The sequence below is a fragment of the Talpa occidentalis genome, unplaced genomic scaffold (assembly GCF_014898055.3).
Source record: "Talpa occidentalis isolate TD23 unplaced genomic scaffold, MPIMG_talOcc4v2.1 talOcc4.17, whole genome shotgun sequence".
Classification (NCBI taxonomy): domain Eukaryota; kingdom Metazoa; phylum Chordata; class Mammalia; order Eulipotyphla; family Talpidae; genus Talpa; species Talpa occidentalis.
Genome location: NW_023601754.1, coordinates 54,313,439 through 54,333,023, shown reverse-complemented (window position 1 = coordinate 54,333,023; position 19,585 = coordinate 54,313,439). Strand labels below are relative to the sequence as shown.

The 19,585-nt window shown below is 59.9% G+C and overlaps 2 protein-coding genes across 3 annotated transcripts in view; one reads left to right on the top strand and one right to left on the bottom strand.

Annotated features, from left to right (window-relative positions):
- The first annotated feature begins 1,729 nt into the window (after positions 1–1,729).
- The window catches only part of RAD9A (RAD9 checkpoint clamp component A), a 44,496-nt gene continuing 26,640 nt past the window's right edge, over positions 1,730–19,585 (top strand). Inside the window, exons 1-3 of one of the 2 annotated variants that reach the window (XM_037517474.2) lie at positions 1,730–1,769; positions 4,111–4,260; positions 9,841–9,972. The gene's annotated coding sequence lies outside the window, so the exon portion shown is untranslated. Of the gene's footprint in view, positions 1,770–4,093; positions 4,261–9,840; positions 9,973–19,585 lie in introns of those variants that run through there. The other variant, XM_037517475.2, reaches the window with a different exon arrangement.
- On the bottom strand, positions 11,546–14,545 carry POLD4 (DNA polymerase delta 4, accessory subunit). The gene is made up of 4 exons (XM_037517479.2): positions 14,338–14,545; positions 14,030–14,125; positions 13,714–13,825; positions 11,546–13,401 (listed from the first exon to the last, which is right to left on the bottom strand). The coding sequence occupies exons 1-4, from the start codon at positions 14,432–14,434 to the stop codon at positions 13,377–13,379; spliced, it is 330 nt and encodes a 109-aa protein (XP_037373376.1). The 5' UTR covers positions 14,435–14,545; the 3' UTR covers positions 11,546–13,376.

Here is a 19,585-nt window from a genome sequence, read left to right as displayed (position 1 = left end):
CTGCTGAGTAAGCCCGGGGGGCTGCTGCCATCCTACAGCCAGGAGCCCCACCAGACAGCCCTGAGGAGAGTCAGGCTGGGACCAGGGGCTCGTGGGTGACGGTGCAGAAGGGAAGCCAAGGCCAGGGCCTGCCCTCCTGCAGCGGGTGCAGCTGGGCAGGAAGGGTGCAATCATGAGCTCAGAGCTGGGGGTTTAGTGGGACCTGAAAAGAATTCATTTCCGGGGAGAGTGGCTGGGGGACAGATATTGGTGGTGAAACTATTTACAGCAAAAAGGCAGACACACTACTAAGAACGACTTTTTGAATACAAAACTCACACAAATTGGTAAAAGGGCGGTAAAAAAAAACAAAACACATCCCAAACCTTGAAAGATATAAAAGGCATGTCTCCCTCCCATCCTGCCGCGCCCCTCCTCCACGGCAACCTTCCTTACCTGCTCCCTGAGCCCCTCCGAGGACATCCCAAGCTGATGTAATGAAACAGGAGGTGTATTCGCGTAAAATAGAAATCGTAGCATAGTGACATACTACTCTGCACTTTGCAAACCATTTCACATCACAGACTTGCACATCAACACAGAACCGCTCTTATTTTAAAATCTTTTTTAATAGCCTCCACCCGTGAACATAAGGTTGTTTATCTTTTCCCTTGCAAGTAAGCACACTGTGTATACTCTCTGGGGCACTCCCTGGCCACTCACCCTCCAGGACACATTTCTGGAATTGCTGCAGCAGACGGCGCCTTCACTTCTGACAGGCACTGCCTCGAGTCCTCCCGAGAAGCTCCCAGGGCCCGGCCCCGCACCCCACGATCCTCCGCCCGCCAGGCACCCCGCGACAGCCAGCGAGGGCGAGAGCAGGCGCCACAGTCCCAGGGCTGTGGAAATAAGGAACCGGGGCGCAGGGGAGTAGCCGAGTCTCTGGGGGAGCCTGAATTCGGGCGGAGGCGTCCAGGTTCTCAGCCCGGGGGCGGATCGCGGGGCGAAGGCGCCCGGCAGGAGGCACTGACCCCACGGCTCTGCCCGGGCCCTTCCACCAACACGTGGCCTCTCAGGAGCCGGAGCGGCGCCCAGGCCCGCCGCGACGAGACACCGTGCGACGAGGCGCCAGGCACGGGGCAGCGGTCCCGCCTGGGCCGCCTCCCGCCTCCGGACGCTCTCGCTCAGTCGGGCCCGGCTCGGCCCGGGGTGGCCCGGGCCACACTGACCGAGCCGAAGAGTCGGCGCCCCCGCGCCGTCACGCGGCAGCCCAGCCGCCTCAGAGCCGACCTGCCTCCAGAAACTACCTTTCGGGCCTCCACGGCCTCTCCCACGCCGGCAGCGCGGAGAGCCCGGCCGCCGGCGGAGCCCACAGACCGCGCCACTCGGGCGCCATCTTGCGTCCACTTCGCTGGCCGGCGGCCGGTGGGCCGGAAACCACATTTCCCAGAATGCCTAGCGCCACCGCGCGTGCGCAACGTGCCTTCTCTGGTTTCCATGGGAACACCCACCAGCACGACCGCTAGCCCGGGCGGCTGGACCCTGCCCCCACACCCCGGCGCGTGGAGGGGTGCGCCCGCCGTCGACCCGGCGAGACAGGGGGCTTGAGGAGAAGACGCCGGCGCGCCGGCTCCCCGGACCAGTGCCTCCGCTTCTCTTCGGCGTCCGCGCGCGCCCCGGGCCTCGGCGGTCTGGGGCGGAGGGGCCCAGGGGTGGCGAGACCAGGGGCCTGCCGTGGCCCCCGCGCCCGCGCCGGGTGGTCCCCGCCGAGGGCGGCGCACCGCCGACAGGTACTCCCCGGGCGCGGTGCAAGAGCAGGCCGCGCGGGGCAGGGAACTGGAGCGCCGGGGTCGGATCCGGCCCTGCCTCTGAGGGGGCCGCGACCCTGAGCTCAGCTCCCCGGGGCTCCGGTTCCCGCCTGGGTACGACCGGGCTTGGGCCGGGATTCGAATGCCCTTTGCCAATCCGCGCCAGAGCAGCCGGGTCTGTGTGACCCGGGGCAGTTCTCTTTCTCTCTCCGAGTCCAAGTTTCATTCTCCGAGAACTAAGATGAGCCCGTGCACGTGGGAACTGTTGGCAGCGCAAGGAGGAGGGAACCCGGGTGGCCTGAGCCTCAGCAGAGCCAGCGGAACCTCGGGGTGTGACTTTGGGTGACGTGTTTACATCTCTTAAGCCTTAGTTTCCTCATTTGCAAAACCGGGCATGATGAGAGCACCACTTCTGGTTTTAGAAGATTACATGAGATGATGCATGAAAACTTGTAAGCCCGGCAGCCTGCTCATAGGAAGCTCCATGTCAAGACCCTGCCATCATTTCTGATACTTTTTAAAACATTCCTTAGCTACGGTGACACCTATTCCTAATTGCTTGAGTCACCTCCTCTGACACTGAGCAGATCCCTTCTCCTAGGCAGGAGGCTCGGGTGGGGAGGCCTGTGTCTTCTTAATTCCAGGCTGGCGCCTGCTGGCATCTCCTCCCTTCAGCTGTAGTCTGCATTCCCTGCTTGCCACACAGCCCCTAGGCAAGGTGCACAACCCACCATGGGTAGCACAGAAGATACTTCCCCTTCCTTCAGAATCATAGAGGAGACTACTGATTATCAAATCATATTTACATAATAAAACATTTACCGAAGCCTAGACACGCAGTTATAAGAAAGGCACTGGGGTTATTTGCATCCAGTTCAAGCTGTGTTAAGTGGGAAAATCCCAGCAAGGGGTTTTCAAGTCATCATAAAAATGTTTTTTGACACCCAGACCTCTCAGTAGCTTCACTCAGCCAATAGGCTCAAATTCCATGAGTGTTTTTGGAGCACCTGCTCTGTGCACAGTGCCATGTGGGGCACTCTGAGGCTATGACAGGCTAGGAGCTGGTGGCTGTGCTGGCCTGTGTGGAGCCTGACGGTGTGCAGGAGAGCACTGGTCACTGCGCGAACATGCAGAGGCGGGAGAGGCCGCGCCCCAGCAGCTGTGGAGTGGGGCTCAAGGAGACAGTGTTTGAGCTGGGCCTTGGAGGGTGTGGAGAAAGTGGCTATGCAGTAAGTGGGGTGTTCTATTATTTACATAAGCCTGGACATGCACCTCCCCTAGGCCATGAGACACGGAGTGGCGAGATGTCTGTAGCCCCGACTGCAGGGTGAGCCACTAGAAGGCAGGGCCTGGGTTGGTTTTTTTTTAGATTTACTTATTTATGCATACAAGAGCTGGGGTACAGGCCAGAGATGTGGGGGTGACAGGATTCACCAGAGACAGAGTGGGGAACAGAACAGGCAGACTGACTGAAACACACTGCTGAGGGGAGCAGCGGGTGAGACAGGAGAGGTCTGCTGGGCCATGTGGGTTTCTCCCTGGCTGGCCAGGAATCGAATTCGTGCTGCAGAGGCCGCAGATTGCTTCATAGTGTGGCGCTTAACCCCTTGAGCCACCAGGGAGGCCCAGGGCCCTGGTTTTGGTCAATGTTTTATTTCTAGCATGGCACATGGTGGCATCCAGGAAAAATTAGTGAGGGAACAGGGGCTGTGCGTTTCCTGCAGAGAGGAATGTAATCCTGGGCCACGTGAAGGGCCAGCAGGCCCTCTTCAGGCCGCTCCTCTAGGGAGGAAGGTGCACAGACGACGAGGTGTCCAGGCCGGAGGACTGGCATATTTTGTGCAGGACTGGCCCAGGGCATGGGGGCTCGTGGGTGGGCAGGTCTGCGAGCCTCCTTCCCCGGAGGTGAGCGGAAGAACCATAGGGCACAGGACGGTGCCACGGTTTGGAGACCAGCAGGGGATCCTCCCTTGGCCCTTGTGGTGTTTATGTCTGTTCTTGGAGCTCCCTCTTCTGTGACCCACTCCTCTCCAGAGACATTTGTCCCCATATGTTTCCCATGTCCACCCTGTGCCAACAGATGCTGTCATCATCTTCAGGCTGACTTCTGGGGCCCCACCCTGGGCCAGGAGCTAGTAATGACGCAGACCCCTCCAGGCAGGGGGGTGACAGGATCAGAGATGGGCCTTAGGACCTGGGAAGGCGGTGTCCCTGGGGGAGAGCAACGCAGAGAAGATGGAAAGGATTGTCCTTTGCTCACAGAAAGGAGATGTGGGTCCAGCCAAAGGGACGGGGCGCCACTGACTGCCTGTTTTGTCCCTAGACGTGGGATGGCCTGGGACTTCTGGGGCGACCACTGCTCCTTTTCCTGGGGCTCAACATACAGTGAGCCATCTTCCTGCGGCCGTGCTTCCCAGGGGCTGCTCACCTCTCATCTGGCCTCCTCGGCTTGCCATGGATCCACCAGCTGCAGGTAAGTGCAGGCTCCACGTGCCAGGACTCCCGTGCAACTAAGGCCACGTGAAGCCTCAATAACTCAGATCTGGTGTTGGAGAGGGGGTGACAGCGGCCCTCTTCAGGGTGTGGTGATGCTTCCTGGGGTACAGCCTCTGGGAAGTCTTGTGTCATGACTTACACTTTTCCATCTGGGGATCTGAGTTTTTAGGTTGCAAGAACCAGGTGGTGGCCCTCCAGCCAGAGATCTTTCCCCTGGCGGCCTGTCGCTGAGGGTGTCACCTGCCTGCGGTGAGGCCAGCGTCCCGGGCTAACCTGACCTTCCATGTCAGCCACAATTTCTTGCCCACTCTTCCCCATCTGCCAGGCTCACCCAGCTCCTCTGTCATCAGACACGCTTGTCCAAACGCTCCTCCTTGCACGCCCTCGCTAGACACCGACTGGTTCCCAGGTGGCTGGTCACGTTGGAGCTAGTGCTGCTCCCTGACTCTGCCAGGTTATGCCACCCTGGAGAGTTGGCACACTTTAGGGGATTCTTCCTCTGGGCGAGTGGACCAAGAATACGAGAGCTCTCCCCCCACTGGGTGGAGAAGCAAGTTGGCTGGTTTGTCCTGGGATTCCCAGGTCTTGGGAGCAACACTGCACCCCACCCCACCCCACTAGCGCTCCTGGCCGGGGCCCAGTGAGCTTGGCAGGGAAAGATGGGGAGGTGGGTGTGGCAGGGAGGGGCACCCAGAGCAAGCCCAGACTGAAACAAGGCCCCACGTGCTGGCCTAACTCAAGCCAGACCTAATCATTGGGGTAGGCAACAGGTAGGGTGAGGGAGGGTGCCTGGAGTCTGGGGGAAGTGGGGAGAAGGCCATCTGCACCCTCTTCTCCATGCTGCCGGGCCTGGCAGGAAGACTTGGCACTCCCGGCAGCTGGCTGTGTCTTCAAATGGTGCTGGGCAGACTGACCCCATCTGCTGAAGGCCTCAAGAGACCCTCTGAGCAGGCTCCACCCTGCGAGGCTCAGCTAGTCTAGTTGTCTCGGGTCCAAAGCTCCAGCGTGGCTGCTCTTGACCTCAGCAGGACGCCCGGCTGCCTGCACGCGTGGGCAACCAGAAGAGAGAGGCCGAGTGCCACGGGGGTAGAGTAAGTGGTGTAGGGGCAACAGGTGGAGTTATTTTGGGGCGAGTGTGATGCCTGAACTGATTAGCACAGCTGATAAGCAGAGACCCCATTCTCTCAGATGCTGAAAGTTTCCAATCTTCTTTGGGCCGGTGAGTGCTCCCGCTAGCCTGCTCCTGGTCCTTTTGGGGTGCTCCCAATCGTCTTTGAGTACTTCATTGCTTGCCAGCACAAAACTGTGTCCAGTTGCACCCTGTATCTTCTCTGCCCCAGATATGGGACTGGACACTTGTCTAAAGATCTCAAACTTTCTCTCTAAATGGAGGAAGATCTTAGGAAACTCAGATCTCGATTCTGGGTATGCTCATTGCTGCTCGGGTTTCATTGCTTCTAGACCTTTTCAAGACAGAGAACACAAAATTGCTTTAATGAGTGAGTTCCAGGACTTCTGCTTCTGACCCAGTCAGAGGCCTCCCATTGTAAACAACAGTCAAACTGGGAAATCTATATAGGGCAGCTATTATTAGGCTTTGAGCAGTAAGCAGGACTGCGAGTACTGAGCGGAGGAAAGCACACGAGTCAAACCCCACATTAACCCTGGCCCCTGAGCTCTGCCTGGGGACAGTTGTGCTGAGCACAGCACGGAGGTAGAGCCCAAGCAGAGCATGACAGTTCTGCCGTGCTGGTAAGACAGGGGTTGTATTGGGAGCTGCTGTGGCATCTGGAAATTGTAGGGCAGGGTGCTGGAGAGGTGGCAGCTATGCAGGGGGAGGGTGCCCAGAAGCCCATATGTGGTTTCCTGATGGGCCCCCGGCTGAGGGCTGGGCTGCAAATGTGAAGGGTGAGCCTTTGTGGGTGCTGGCAGAGCTGTGCTCTGGGGCTAGGACAGGGGTGGAAATGCTAGAGATCACGCCTGCTGGAGAATTTGAGTTCTGGCCTACCCAAGGGGGAGATACTTCATTAATACCCTGGGTATTGGGGTGAGACACCAGAGAGGTCATACCCCCCACCAGAGACAGAGTGGGGAGCAGAACAGGCAGACTGACCAAAGTACACTGCTGAGGGGAGCAGCAGGGAGACAGGAGAGGTCTGCTGCGCCATGTGGGTTGCTCCCTGGCTGGCCCAGGGGATCGGACTCGTGCTGCAGAGGCTGCAGACAGCCTCATAGGTTGTGTCCTAACCCCCAGTGCCATCAGGGAGGCCCCAAACACTCCAATTAAAAGACAGTTTGTCAGGGCCTCCCTGGTGGCGCAGTGGTTGAGCGCTGGGTTGCGAAGGTGCCCGCAGCCTCTGCAGCGCCGCTTCAATCCCCGGCCACCGGCGAGGGTCCCGCATGGCGCGCAGACCTCTCCTGCCGCCCGCTGCTCCCCTCAGCAGTGTACTTCGTCAGTCTGCCTGCTCTGCTCCCCACTCTGTCTCTGGTGAATCCTCTCACCCTCCCGTGCTTCTGACTGTACCCAGTGCTTGTATAAGTAAATAAAAATCTTTTAATAAATAAATAAAAGACAGTTAGACAGAATAAAAAAACCAATACCCAACCATCTAATATGTAAAAGACATGTAATTTTGATATACAACAAGGAAGTTACAGGACGATGTAAGGTGAATCGTGCTCTCAGCTGCGGGGACTGTCTGATGCTGCGAGCTCCTCAGCTAGGCCAGTGGGCTGGCCCAGTGCGGGCCTGGGGGCGGCGGCCAAGAGGGGGGCTTCAGAAGGAGGCGCCAGCAGAGGGCCCCTGCCATCGAGACCGCACACTCCCAGGAGAACTGACTTAATAGGACCTGGATTTCGCTGGCTGAGTTAGCGCTTTGACAGCAGGCTGGGAAATGATGGTCAAAGCTGGACAGTACCCATAGCCCCAGCGGTAGGGGTGAGTGAAGGCGGCAGCTCTGTCGGCCTTCAGTGCTTGGTCTGTGTGAGGTCCACGCGGCCAGGATGAAGCACCTGCAGCAGACGGTGAGCCGCGCAGAATAATCCAGGGGCATGTTCCTGATGGGCTGTACCCACGCGGGAGCGAGTGCTGGGCAGGGCAGGAGTGCTCAGCCTCTCAGGGAGGCTGTGGGAGGAGCCAGTAGGCCGGCAAGGGTGGGGCTGGCAGGACCAGAGCCGAGGCACCTCCCCATGCCAAGGAGGAGGCATCCACCCCAAGGAGGCTTCTAGGAAACACCTTCTCCTTTTCCTTCGAGACCAAGGACCGAAGTCGGGTTCGAGAAGGAGTCGGACCATGTCTGCCCGTGGGGACCCCGCTCACCCTCACGAGCGTGGCCGAGGGCCGTCTTCAGGCTGTCTGTGTCCCCACAGGGTCAAGTTCATGCCTGTCCGGCTGCAGTGGCTGGAAATCACCTGCTTATCTATCCTCGTTCTCACTCCAAATTCTTCGCGCCCAGCAGAGGTGTTTCCAGTTTCGAGCCTGGTGGCTGACCTGGGGACCTGCCGCAGAGAAAGCCGCGCTCCTGTGGCGGAGCCCTTAAGTCCAGCGTGCGGCAAGCCCAGGTCCACCACCAGCGGGCGCTTTGGGGTTTCCCTCTGCTTCTAGACTAATCCATGTTAGTGGATGAAAGTAGCATGTTCCTTTCCCTTGTTTACTGGGGTGTCTTGGTAAATTAGCTGCTTAAGCCTTGACGCTACTAGTATGTTCGCGTGGGTTTGAGGGTGGATAAATGTGGCCACACCTGAGTCGGAGTGAATCAATGTGTCCCTCATGGACTGGGGTGCAGCTAGGAGCTGCTTGGACAGCAGGGGGTGCTAGAGAAGTCCAGAGGGCAGGACACAGGAAATGTGGGGGCAGAATCTGGACAAGCGCCCTGCAGCCTCGCCGTCCCTCCCAAAGGCTTCTTCCTGCACACTGCTGACTACCCACCCCCAGACCCCGCCGCCCCGTGTGCCCAGCTCCCTGCTGCGCCTCTTTTCCCTTCTAGAGAAAACTTTCTCAAGCACCATCTTCGCTCCTGTCTTCCCCACCCCTCCCCGCTTCCTGTCTCTTCTCTCGGAGAGCTCCTCTCTGCTCTAGGCTCCAGTGTCAGTCAGTCCTGCGCCCGCCAGGTACCATGGCCTCCCTTCCCCTCCGGGGGGCTTGGCCTCCAGGTTTCCACTGCCAGGTTTCCAAGTGTGCATCTGCACATCTTGTCATCCTCCCAAGCTCAAGCATCGAGCCTGTCTTCCCTCCTGTTTTCCCCTCACTGCCTGTGGCCTCTCTCCCAGCCAAACGTGAGCGCCCCAGGCCATCCTTCCCTTCCAAACACAGGTCTCACCAGCTTCCTTTGCACCCTGTCTTCCCTGTAGCTTCCCCCCTCTCCAGTCTTTCTTTCCCACCTGACCAGACAGTCTCCAGAATGATGGTTTTTATTCTGTCTCCTCCTTGCTTGGAAGCCTTTGAGGCTCTCATCACCACAGATAAGTCCAGACTCTCCTGCCCCAGGCTCAAGACTGGTGTTTGGTCCCAGGCCACCCTCTGGCATCACCCCCCTGATATGAGAAACCTCTGTGCCAGAATTTCCTCTTCAAGAAAAAGAGTAATTATAATAAAGTAAAAATCAAAATTAGGGCCTCCCTGGTGGCGCAAGGGGTTAAGCACCGCACTATGAAGCAATCTGCAGCCTCTGCAGCACGAGTTCGATCCCCAGCCAGCCAGGGAGCAACCCACATGGCGCAGCAGACCTCTCCTGTCTCGCCTGCTGCTCCCCTCTGCAGTGCATTTCAGTCAGTCTGCCTGTTCTGTTCCCCACTCTGTCTCTGGTGAATCCTCTCACCCCCCACATCTCTGGCCTGTACCCCAGCTCTTGTATGCATAAATATTTATATATATAAAATAAAAAATAAAATATATATAAAGAGCTTTATAATCTTGGATTGCTGTGAGGACAGGGGGTGCTTAGTGCAGTGCCAAATACAGTTCACACTAAACTTGTGCTTATTTTCACAGCAGTGCCATCTGCACACCTCTTCCCTGGGCACTCACGTCCACCCTCCTTGTTTCTTTCCTCAGCCTGGCAAGGGCTGCTTCCCTCCCAGTTCCTTCCAAGAAATGCTTGTTGGCGCCTTTGCATGGCTGCGTAACCCGAGTTGGGGTCTGGTCTGTGACCCCAGCCCAGGGCACAAGGCCCCAGAGGAATGTTTTTTTTTTTTTTTTTTTTTTTAAGATTTATTTATTTATTTATACAAGCACTGAGAAGCGCTGGAGGGTGAGAGAATTCACCAGAGCCAGAGCAGGGAGCAGAGCAGGCAGAAGGACCGAAGTACACTGCTGAGGGGAGCAGCGGGCGGCAGGAGAGGTCTGCGCGCCATGTGGGACCCTCCTCTGGTGGCCGGGGAGCAGCCGGGGATCGAACCGGCGCTGCAGAGGCTGTGGGCAGCTTTGCAACCCAGCGCTCAACCGCTGCGCCGCCGGGGAGGCCCCAGAGGAATGTTTTTAAAACACAGATCAGATTATGTCATCCTTTAGAGGGCTCATTCTACCTGACAAGTAAGTTTATCCCTTTTTATGTCACAGCCACTCCTCCCGGAGTAGGATGCAACACTGATGGAAGATTTGAAGGTGAAACACAAAGCTGCTAAGAATACCCAGAGTAGGGTGCCCTCAGCCCCCCAGAGTCTGCACTCATTCTGCGGCGAGAAAGTCATGGTGAGTAGAAGGCGCTGCCTGCCTCAGAGCTTGGCTCCCGGGTCCCCCTCCTAGTTGCCCGAGGCAGTGATTGCGTCACTGCCTGTACCAGTTGTGCTGACTGAGCTCAGGTGGGTCGGAAGCTTTCAACACCTCGGGCGCCGCCGTTGGTGGGAGGCCTGGTGTGGGCACTGTCCCTGTAGGACTGAGCTCGGCCTTCCCTGTAGCAGCGGAGGTGTTACAGGGCAGCCCCGAGACAAAACAGGGTGCCTGACTGTGGGTCTTGAGACAAATATTACACTGTGAGTCCTGCAGAACTAGTGCGCTTATGGTGACCAACGCAAGGAATGTTGCTTTGGGCTGGTCCACCGCGGGTGTAACTTGGAAACCACGCTGGGCGCCAAACTGTTATAGGGCAGCCCCGATACAAAACGGGGTGCCTGACTGTGGGTCCTCACCCGCGCTTAAAAGGACTTATCAATACTCTACTGCAGGCACACGTGAAAGGTTCATAAAAGGTTTATTCACAAGGGAAGGAGAAAGGAGGAAATGTACCGCTCAGGGAGAAAAGCGGGAGACAAAGTTTTAAATGCGTCCTACCCGATCCGCCGATCAGGAATCCCAAATGGCACTCTGAGAGCTGCCGCGAGCCAGGAGCCGTGAAGCCAGGAGGCGAGCGACAGCCAGACCCCCAAGGCCCACGTGTTTGGTTTTTATACCCAACCTGGCTGCCCAACTCCACCCTCAGGTCCCAGCCACCCTCCCTTTGGTGGTGACGGGATTTGTCTTTCCCAATGTCCTGATGGCTTTGGTCTGGAGTGGGGGTGGGGTCCACAAAGCCTGCATGGGATTAGCTCAGGACATCCTCTCCCCCTAACAGAGGGACTCACCTGACAAGGCCCACTCGGAGCATGTCCCTTCGTGGAAACGGCTCTGGTCAAGGTGCCCTCCCCCTAGGCCAGTGTGCGCTATTCCCAGGCTTCTACTTACAGGCCTCAGATGCCCTGAGAGCTTGAACATTCTCCTCCCAGGCCCCCTGATTTCCCTCCAGTCCTGCAGGCCAGTCCTGCCTCCTTTGCTGCATGCCTGCCTGTCTGCCACCAGTGTGCCAGGCCCACGCTGTCCAGGGTGCCCTTGCTCCCCTCCACCCACTCAGTCATCTCCACGCTTCGCAGCTTTCACGCCACTGAGCCACTGCGCCACTGCACTGGGATCTTGGGCCCAGAGCTCTCCCCAGAATTCCAGACTTGCAGCACCGCTGTCTGCTCCCCGCCTGCACTCCACGGACTTCACACCCTACGTGTCTCAAGCTGTGCCCCTGAGCCCCCACCCCTGCCCTCCCCGCAGTATCTCCCATCTTAGGAATGGGAACGCTGTCCTTCCAGCCCTGCAGCCGAAACCAAGTCATGCTGGGCTCCCCTCCCCTCCCCCACAGCCAGCTCTTCGCGAGCCAGTCCTCCCTTCAAAACAGACGAAGACGGACTGCTCACCACTGCTGTCTCCCTCCCTGCTCCAAGCCACCACCACTCCCCCGAGCCCCCCAAGCCCCCAACTGGCTTTCTGCCCGTGTCTGCCCCCAACCCATGCTGCGTTCCACCGGCCAGAGGAATGTTTTATTCATTTATTTAAAGATTATTTTTATTTATTTATGCATACAAGAACTAGGGTGCAGGCCACAGGTGTGGGGGTGGGTGATAGGATTCACCAGAGACAGAGTGGGGAACAGAACAGGCAGATCGACTGAAATCTACTGCTGAGGGGAGCAGCAGGAGAGAGGCAAGGTCTGCCGTGCCATGTGGGTCAGCTCCCTGGCCGGGGATCAAACTTGTGCTGCAGTGGCTGCTGATAGCTTGATAGTACTGAGACTCAATCCCTTGTGCCACCAGGGAGGCCCCAGACGAATGTTTTAAAAACACAGATCAGATTATGTCATTTATTGACTTAAAACCCACCAGCATCTGTCCAGCGCCACCAGGTTGGAGAGGCTCCCCAGCCCACCCCTCTGGGGCCTCAGACATCCTCTGGGCTCTGACCCCAATTTCACTTACCACCAGCCATCCCGATACAGTATTTACATGTTGGTTTTTGTCCATCTCCTCACTACTAATGACACCCCAGGAGGATCTCTGACACCCGAACCTAGTGGGCACTCGTGGGCAGGGCTGCTGCTGGTGGGAAGAGCTAATATGCTGCACCTGGTCTCTGGGCCACATGTACTTGCGGGGCCTCTGGGCACGAGGTCCCTGTCAGTAAAATCTGCCTGATGGCTCATTAGGACATTGGGGGAACACATCTGACATACTTGAGGCCTGGTCAGTACTCAACAAAGTGGGGGCTGATAGGATCAGTGGTGCTTAGGCCAGGGAGTTCATGGAGCCGCCTTCCTCTGCCCCCGGATGAATGCACTGGCTGCTGCATAAGGAGACCACCCCACCCTTCTCAACACATACTCTGTGTGTGTGTGTGTGTGTGTGTGTGTGTGTGTCCACGCCCCACAGAGGGTGGCCATCTTGAAGGAGTTTCTGCAGTTAAGACCTTCCCTTTCTATTTTGGATACAGGTGGCCCCCAACGTGGGGAGCAGAGGTGCTTGCTGGGAATGGGTAGGTCTGTCTGACTTTATACACCATGGGTCCCCTGGACCTACTTTCAACAAAGGACCTATTTTCGTGAGATGGGCACCGTGGGCAGGAGGCTGCAGGTCAGGTGTGTTTTTCCCTGGCTGCCCAGGAACGAAATTAAAGAGCAAGTTCCCTGTGCACCACCAGGGGGCGCCAGAGGCCGCCCTGCTCCTGTGAGGACTGTGGTCTCTTAGCTTTTTCTTCCCTTCAGATAGACATAAGGTGAGGAGGCTGCTGCTGGCCTCCGGGTACCTTGCCGGGTAAAGGGGGCAAGAGGAGGCAGGGTGAGGCTCTCCCACTTGTCAGCTGGCAGGTGCTACCAGCCAAATCAGGGCCACGTTAAGGACTGGAGAGCAAGCTTCCAGGCTCCTTGTTCTTTATTGATAAGCAGTGTGAACCCCTTACCCTGAGTTCAGCTAGTTCTGCCCTCAGACTCCCAGCTGTGGGGGGGAGGGGGGGAGGTGCGTCTTGGCCCCTTAGATCGTCTGTCCAGTGTGGCTCTGCCAACGGCCATCCTAATCTGCCACACCATCCCTGGAGCCAGGGGCTGCACGGTGGGCACTGGGGCCACGCCCTTGTCCTCAGAGACCACCCTCCGTCTGGGAGGAGCGGGCTTCAGCTGGGAAGGCTCTTGCAGCGCCCCGGGGGAGCGCTGTTGAGTCTTGCAGCCTCCAGGTTCAGCCTTTTCCCCTCCCTCTGAGACCGTCCCGCCGAATGTGCTCCATAGCAGAGCTGAGCCGAGGGGCAGCATCCACCTCTTGCTTCTGCTGAGGATCTCAGGAGGCGGGCAGGTCTTCGGTGGTGCCTCAAAGGGGATAGAGGTGCCAGAGGCTGTGGCAGGGCAGGTGGGAGAAACCAAAGCGGAAGTCAAGTCCCTTGATGTGATTTCATCAGCTGCAGCTCTTGGTCGTGGCCTCTAGTCCCTGGCACCCCCTTGTTACTAAGTAAATAGTCCCTTGGGCCTGGGTACACCCTCCTCTCACCTCAGCTCAGAGAGATGCAAATATTAAAGCGACCCTCTGCCTTGGAGCCAGAGGATGGAACTTTCCTGCCTGCTCAGCCTGCAGCCATTTCTCCCTGAGGTCAGAGAAGCCCTCTCCCAGGCCAGGAGGTGCCCCTGAGCGCCTCCCAGCTGTCTCTGACCTGTGCTGGTAGCGGGGGTCTCCGAGGTGGGTCTGCAGCAGCTGATGCACCTCCAGGGGAGGCCCCAAGCCCATCTGCTGTGCCCGATGCCAGCGTTGCAGCCGCGTGATCCCTGCCAGGGTGAGAAGAAGACTCTGCGGCTTCGTGGAGGGGCAGGGGAGAGTCCCAAGCAGAGAATGTGTGTGGTGGGGTGTCTTGGAACCTCCACGCCCCTCGGTCTCAGGAGACAGTGCCCGAGGGGCAGGCAGGCGCTTGGCTTGCTTCAAGAAGATGACAGGGCGGGCTCCGGGTCTGCCCCGGCGGCGGGGCCTCTCACCTGTGCAGGGGCCGTACTGCCCGGCCAGGTCGAACTGCCTCAGCAGCTCCAGCTCCGTCTGGTCCACATCCACGCTCAGGGGCTGGGGCTCTTCCCCTGCAATGACACGCAGCTCCTCAGGCCTGCCCGGGCCTGGGCCCCGCGGGCCGGTCCCCTGCCCCGCCTGCCTCACAGCTGTCCCCGGGCCCGGCCCTCTGCCCGCCCTGCCAGGAAGCAGAGCCAGGCCTCACTTCCCCTGGTGCGGCCCACCTCCGCCCATGCCCTCTCATGGCCCTCGGCGGCCACGGCTCCCGCACCCCCCTCGAGACCTAGCTCCGGCGCCAGCTCCCCCTTGCTGCGCCCGGCGGGGTCCTCCCTCCTCTTCACTACAGGGTAGGAGTCAGTGATGAGCCGCTTCCGGCCCATGGCGGCCACCCAGGCAGGCGAAGGAGGCGACGCGGGACAGGAGACGGGCCAGTGGGCACGGGAGACAGCTGCTGAGCGCGGGCGAGGGCTGGGGCCAGCGAGCGCGCGGGGCCAGCGACGGGCCGACGCGCTGACCAGACGGGCCGGGGGAAGCGCGCGGCCTCCAGGCCGCCAACGCCCCCCACCCCCGCCGGCTCGCCGGCGCGAGGCCCAGCCAATGGCAGGCCGCCTCTGCGGGGCGGGGCCTGGCCCCAGCCAATGGCGGGCGGCGCGGCCGGGGGGGCGGGGCCGCGGCGCAGCTGTGCTCTGGGGGCGAGGGGAAGAGGGGGCGAGGCCGGGCGGGGACCTGTCGGGACGCCCCGGCGGCACCACCTCCGGCTGCCCTTCATTGGTCTGCGGCGGGTCTCTGGGGACTCGGAGACGCTTCGCCTCGGCCTCTCACTTCCCGTTTTCCCTGCCTAGGCAAATGTTCTTTCAGCCTCACTAATCCCCGTGGCCGGTTAGTGGCTCCCCAGAGTCCAGCTGGAGCCTCCCCCCTAACCCCCCACCCCCCCCCTTGGCCCGCGAGCCTTGTGGGGGCAGGTCTGGAGGTCCGGAGCCGGCTGGGCTAATCCATCCCCCTTTCCGGGGAGCGACCCAGGAGACCTGTCTGGAGGTTCCCAAAGCTCCTCTGAGCCTGCCCCCCAAACACTGCCCGCGCTTCGGTGGGCATTTGCCTTGTGGGCTCCCTGGGTCTCGCAGCCCGCGCCTGCCCATCCTACTGGTCAGGAAGGTTCCCTCCTGCGCGGGAGGCCAGCGTGTGCGTGGACTCCTGCTCTTCGGGTAGAGTCGGCCTCTCTCCCCTGTGCAAGTACGTGCAGAAAGTGACCCTGACGCTGGCGTGGCCTTACGGCTGCCCAGGCCCTCCCGAGCACCGTCCGCGGGGGCACTGGACTGCGATGGTGGTGAAGCATTCTGCAGTTCATCAGGTGCCGGTCACAACACACTGCGGGGCCCCTCCGTGCCCCCCAAGAGCTCATGGGGCAGACGGGGACAAGTTGTCAGCAAGAGGATAAAGTCCTAACAAACAGGAGAGGGGGCGGGGGTGGGCCCCAGATGGGCAGGACCACAGGACCGGCTCAGCCCTGGAAGACCTCCTGGAGGAGGCAGGCTATTGTAAACAGTGTCTCTCAATTCTCCACCCATGACCTTTGTCCCTGGGCTCCGGTCATCGCTGACTCACCCCTACTCCCCCCTCCCGCACCAACTTCCTGGCAGCAGGGGAAAGTACTGGCCAGTGGGAGTCTGGGAATCAGAGGCAGGACAGGCCCAGAGAATCGCCCTCTCCTGAAGCCTGCTAGTCTTCCTTCCAGGGCGCGAGGGCCTGCTCAGAGGCCTCTGCCTTCTGCCTCTCCCACGGCTCAGGGGTCTGGGGCACAGAGTTAGGAGGCGTCCCTGAAGGGGAGAAAGCCCTGGAGAGTCCGCTACCATGGTTGGGGGGCGCGGGTGAAGGGGGGGGTCTGCTGTGGTGGGGAGGGACGCAGGAAGGCTCTCTCCACCAGTGCCTGGCAGACCCCAGGCACTCTGGGGAAGGGGATGGTGTCCAGGCTCTGCGGGGCCGACCACCCCTCCTCTTGGGTGTTCCGGAGGTGTGTGGCCACCAGCAACTGGGCCCACAAAGCCTGAGGGAGTAGGGAGCCATGGGTGGGGCAGACCCCTCCTCATTCCTGGTTCCTCCCACCCCTGAAAGCTGATAGCCGTGGGGCCCTGCCACCGCCCAGGGAGCGTGAAATGGGGTGTGCCGCCGGGCAGCCACAGCAGCTCCTGCTGCCACCGGGCCTAGTCCTTCCTTTCCTCTGACACTCTGGCTTGCTCTGTGGGCACTGTCTGGGCCGCCCCTGCCAGCCACCCCAGCTCTGGCTGGCCCAAGCCCTGCTAGCCTCTCCCACCCAACCTGGGAAATGTCTCTGTGGCCTTAAGCCGCCCCAGCCCCAAGGAAGAGAGTCAGGGTGGCAGCTCCAGTGCCGGGACTGGATCCCTGGTCTGGAATTGAGGGTACTCTCCCCAGGCAGCCTTGACCTCCTCCTTGGGCCCCAGGGGTTCGGGACCCGTTCCTGTCTCCTGAGTACCTGCCTGGTCTTTGGTCCCCCTGTCCTCCGGTCTTTTCCTTTTTTGCTCCCCCAACCCTGTCTGGCCCCTCTCACCTTCCTTCCTGAAATTTTGTTCCCGCTCAGGCAGCCTCCTGCCCTGTCCCCCCAACTACTGTCCCTGGGTCCAGCCCAGTTCAGGCCGCACACTGAACTCTGAGTTGGGCCTAAGTTTTCTCTCCTTCAGGCTATTTCCTGAGACCCGGGTTCCCGAGTTAGCCTGATCCTAAGAGGCTGGTGATGGAACTAGCAGGAGTGGCCTTTACGCCTTGACCTGGTGACACTCAGGCCTTCACTTCATGGCCAAGACCAAATTATTGTCAGAACCAAGAAAAAAGAACTGGGACAGGAGCCCAGCACCTTCCTGAGAGCAGAGGCCCACCACCAACGGCTCTAAGGGGAAGGGGGATTAGGCCTGGCTTAGCTCAGACAAAGTGGCAGGATGGGGGGGCCTCAGCTCTGCGCATGCTCCCTAAGAGCCCATTCCCCTCCCCCAGCTCACGATGGGGCTTGTGGGGAGAACCAGCTTGAGCTCGGAAGGTGGGGGCAGGTAGAGGGAGGGAAGCAGCTGCCTGGGCCCCAGCGGGCTGTGGGGCGTAGCCCGCTCTCCTTCCCTCTCCCCCACACCCCCCTCCTCATCCCTCAGGCCCTGCCACCCACCCTGAGCTGGAGATTCTGGGCAGCCAGACTCACACCCCAGCCCCCACCTACTCACACACCCTGGGCCCCATTCTCACCCTGTGGGCCAAAATTCTTTCAGGCACCTCCTCCTAGTCCCTCACGACCCTCCCAGACACCCCATCTCCCCCAACTCCAGGGTCTCGTGCTTAGTGGGCTTAAGGGGCAGGAGCCTGGTGGAAGGCGAGGTTCCCCTGGGTCTGGATCGCCTGTCACTGGATGTGGCTTCTGCCCAGTCCCACCCTCCTGCCACGGCCTCCGGGTTCACCTTGACCATCCTGGCTCCGGGAAGCTGAGACGCGCCATTCTGACCTTGGCCACCAGGTGTCAGACTTTGTCCGGCTGGGAGGAGGCCCTGGTTCCTTTCCACCCTCAGCCAGACCTGGGAGATGGGGGCAAGTCGGGGAAGGGCCTAGCATGACCTCTGGACTGGCTGGGTGAGGCACCCTGAAGGCTGAGAGGAGGAAAGAGCTCAGGCTCTGGTTCTAAAGCCACCGTTACCCCCTCGCTACCCCCACGCACCCACTGACAAGGGCTTTGTCCACTGCTGGGAAATTGGGGAACCAGGCTGAGTCAGGGAGCTCCGCAGTTGAAGGGACAAAGGCAGGGACAGTTGTGGCGCCAGTGAAGAAGGGGGAGCTGAAATGGAGCCTCCCCCAGAGTGTGCTGCCAGGCCTGGCACGCTGGCCCTTGCCCTCTAGGTTATCGTGGAAGGGAGGCCCTGGACCCTTCCCCTCTGGTGGGGGTGCTGAATGGAGTGTGTGTGTATGCGTGCTTGTGTGTGTGTGTGTGTGTGTGTGTGTGTGTGTGATGAGTGAATGAGTCTCTCCACGTGCTAAGAGGGCCCCTAAGTCCTGGATATTCATTTAGTCTTTGCAGAGAGGTGGCAAGACATGACTAGCCTCTGCCACCCCCACCACAGCCTCCTCAAGACCTACTCCCCGCCCCCCAAGTTGCCTCCCGGGAGTCAGCTCTTCTCTCCCAGGCGCTCTCCAGGCTCCCTAGCTGGTGACAGCCTGACCCGCTCCTCTCTCCTGAGGTGCCTCTTGCCTTCCTGGTAACAGCAAGGGGCTAGAATGACCGCCGCCCCCCTCCCCCTCACGGCTCTGCAGGACCCAGGTGTTCCAGGTTCTCAAGTTGACCTCTGACACCTGAGCCCCTGACTGAGACCATAACGAAGGCGGGAAGCCTGAGGCAACCACCCCAAACTCAGAGCTCTCCTGAAGCAGCTATGGGTGGAGAACCCATGACAGACTCACAGAGACGACTGCCGACCCCTCATTGGCAGGGCTCCCTGCCCCACAGGCCACAGCGGCAAGACCCAGCCATCAGTGGGGAGCTCCTCGGGGGAGAGTTCAAGAACTCGCTCTGAAATGCCTCTGTGACTGCTCTCCCCTGTCACCACCTACCCCACCTTCCTCCTCAGAATGTATCCTCTGTGTCCTTAGTGGGAGTGAACTCCAGCTCCCCACCTCTCCCAGTCACCCCCAGTCCCCGCTGCTGCACAGTCTGGTCCTCTGGAGCCTGTGGCACCGTGACCGGCCGTCGTCCTGCCTTGCTGCCCCCCGCCTCGGAAGGGCCCCCTCTCCACTCTGCCCTGTCCTCTGGCTGCCGAGGACACCACGACCCAGGCAGCGCAGTTCGGACAGAGACTCGTCAGGAGAGCCTGGACAGGCGGGTGTTTCCTGGCACCCAGTGTTTGCTGATGTCCCCTGGGTCCAGGGGCTGCCAGCACCCTTTGGCTCCTTGTTTGTCCCAATTCCACCCCCGGTCTCTCCGTTCCTGTCCTGCGCCACCCCCTCAGCCAGCAATGACAAGTTTAGGCCTCTTCTGTTTAAACCCCACAGCAGCAAACCAACCAGGCAAACGAAGCTCCCCTCGGTGGGGCCACTACTCCCTCTAGCTGACCCCTCGGGCTGCCGTCCACTCTGGGTAACCCATTCACCCTCCGCTCTGCTGAGCCATTAACCTCCCCGTCTGGTGTCTGCCTCTCAACTGTTCACCTCCCTGACCACCGAGGCCAGCAGGTGCTCCCCGTTTCTTTCTCTCAGTTCTACCGGGCACCCTGTTGATCAGCTGCCTTCTTAACAGTCTCCCCGTGACTCTGGTACACTCCTCTTGACGTTCTTTGAATCACTTTCAAGGGAACCACCGAGCACTGGAGTCTGGGCCCAGCGTGTGCTGAGGTGCTGTAGGGGTGCAAACATGAGGGAGTGGTGGCGCCTGCCCTCAAGATGCTACCCGCTGAGAGGAAGACACACTGTAACTGGCCCGTCCTCCCACGACGCAGCAGACCCCTCCTCATGCCCTTCCACAGAAGCGCCGGGGTACAAGACCCCGGAAGGCG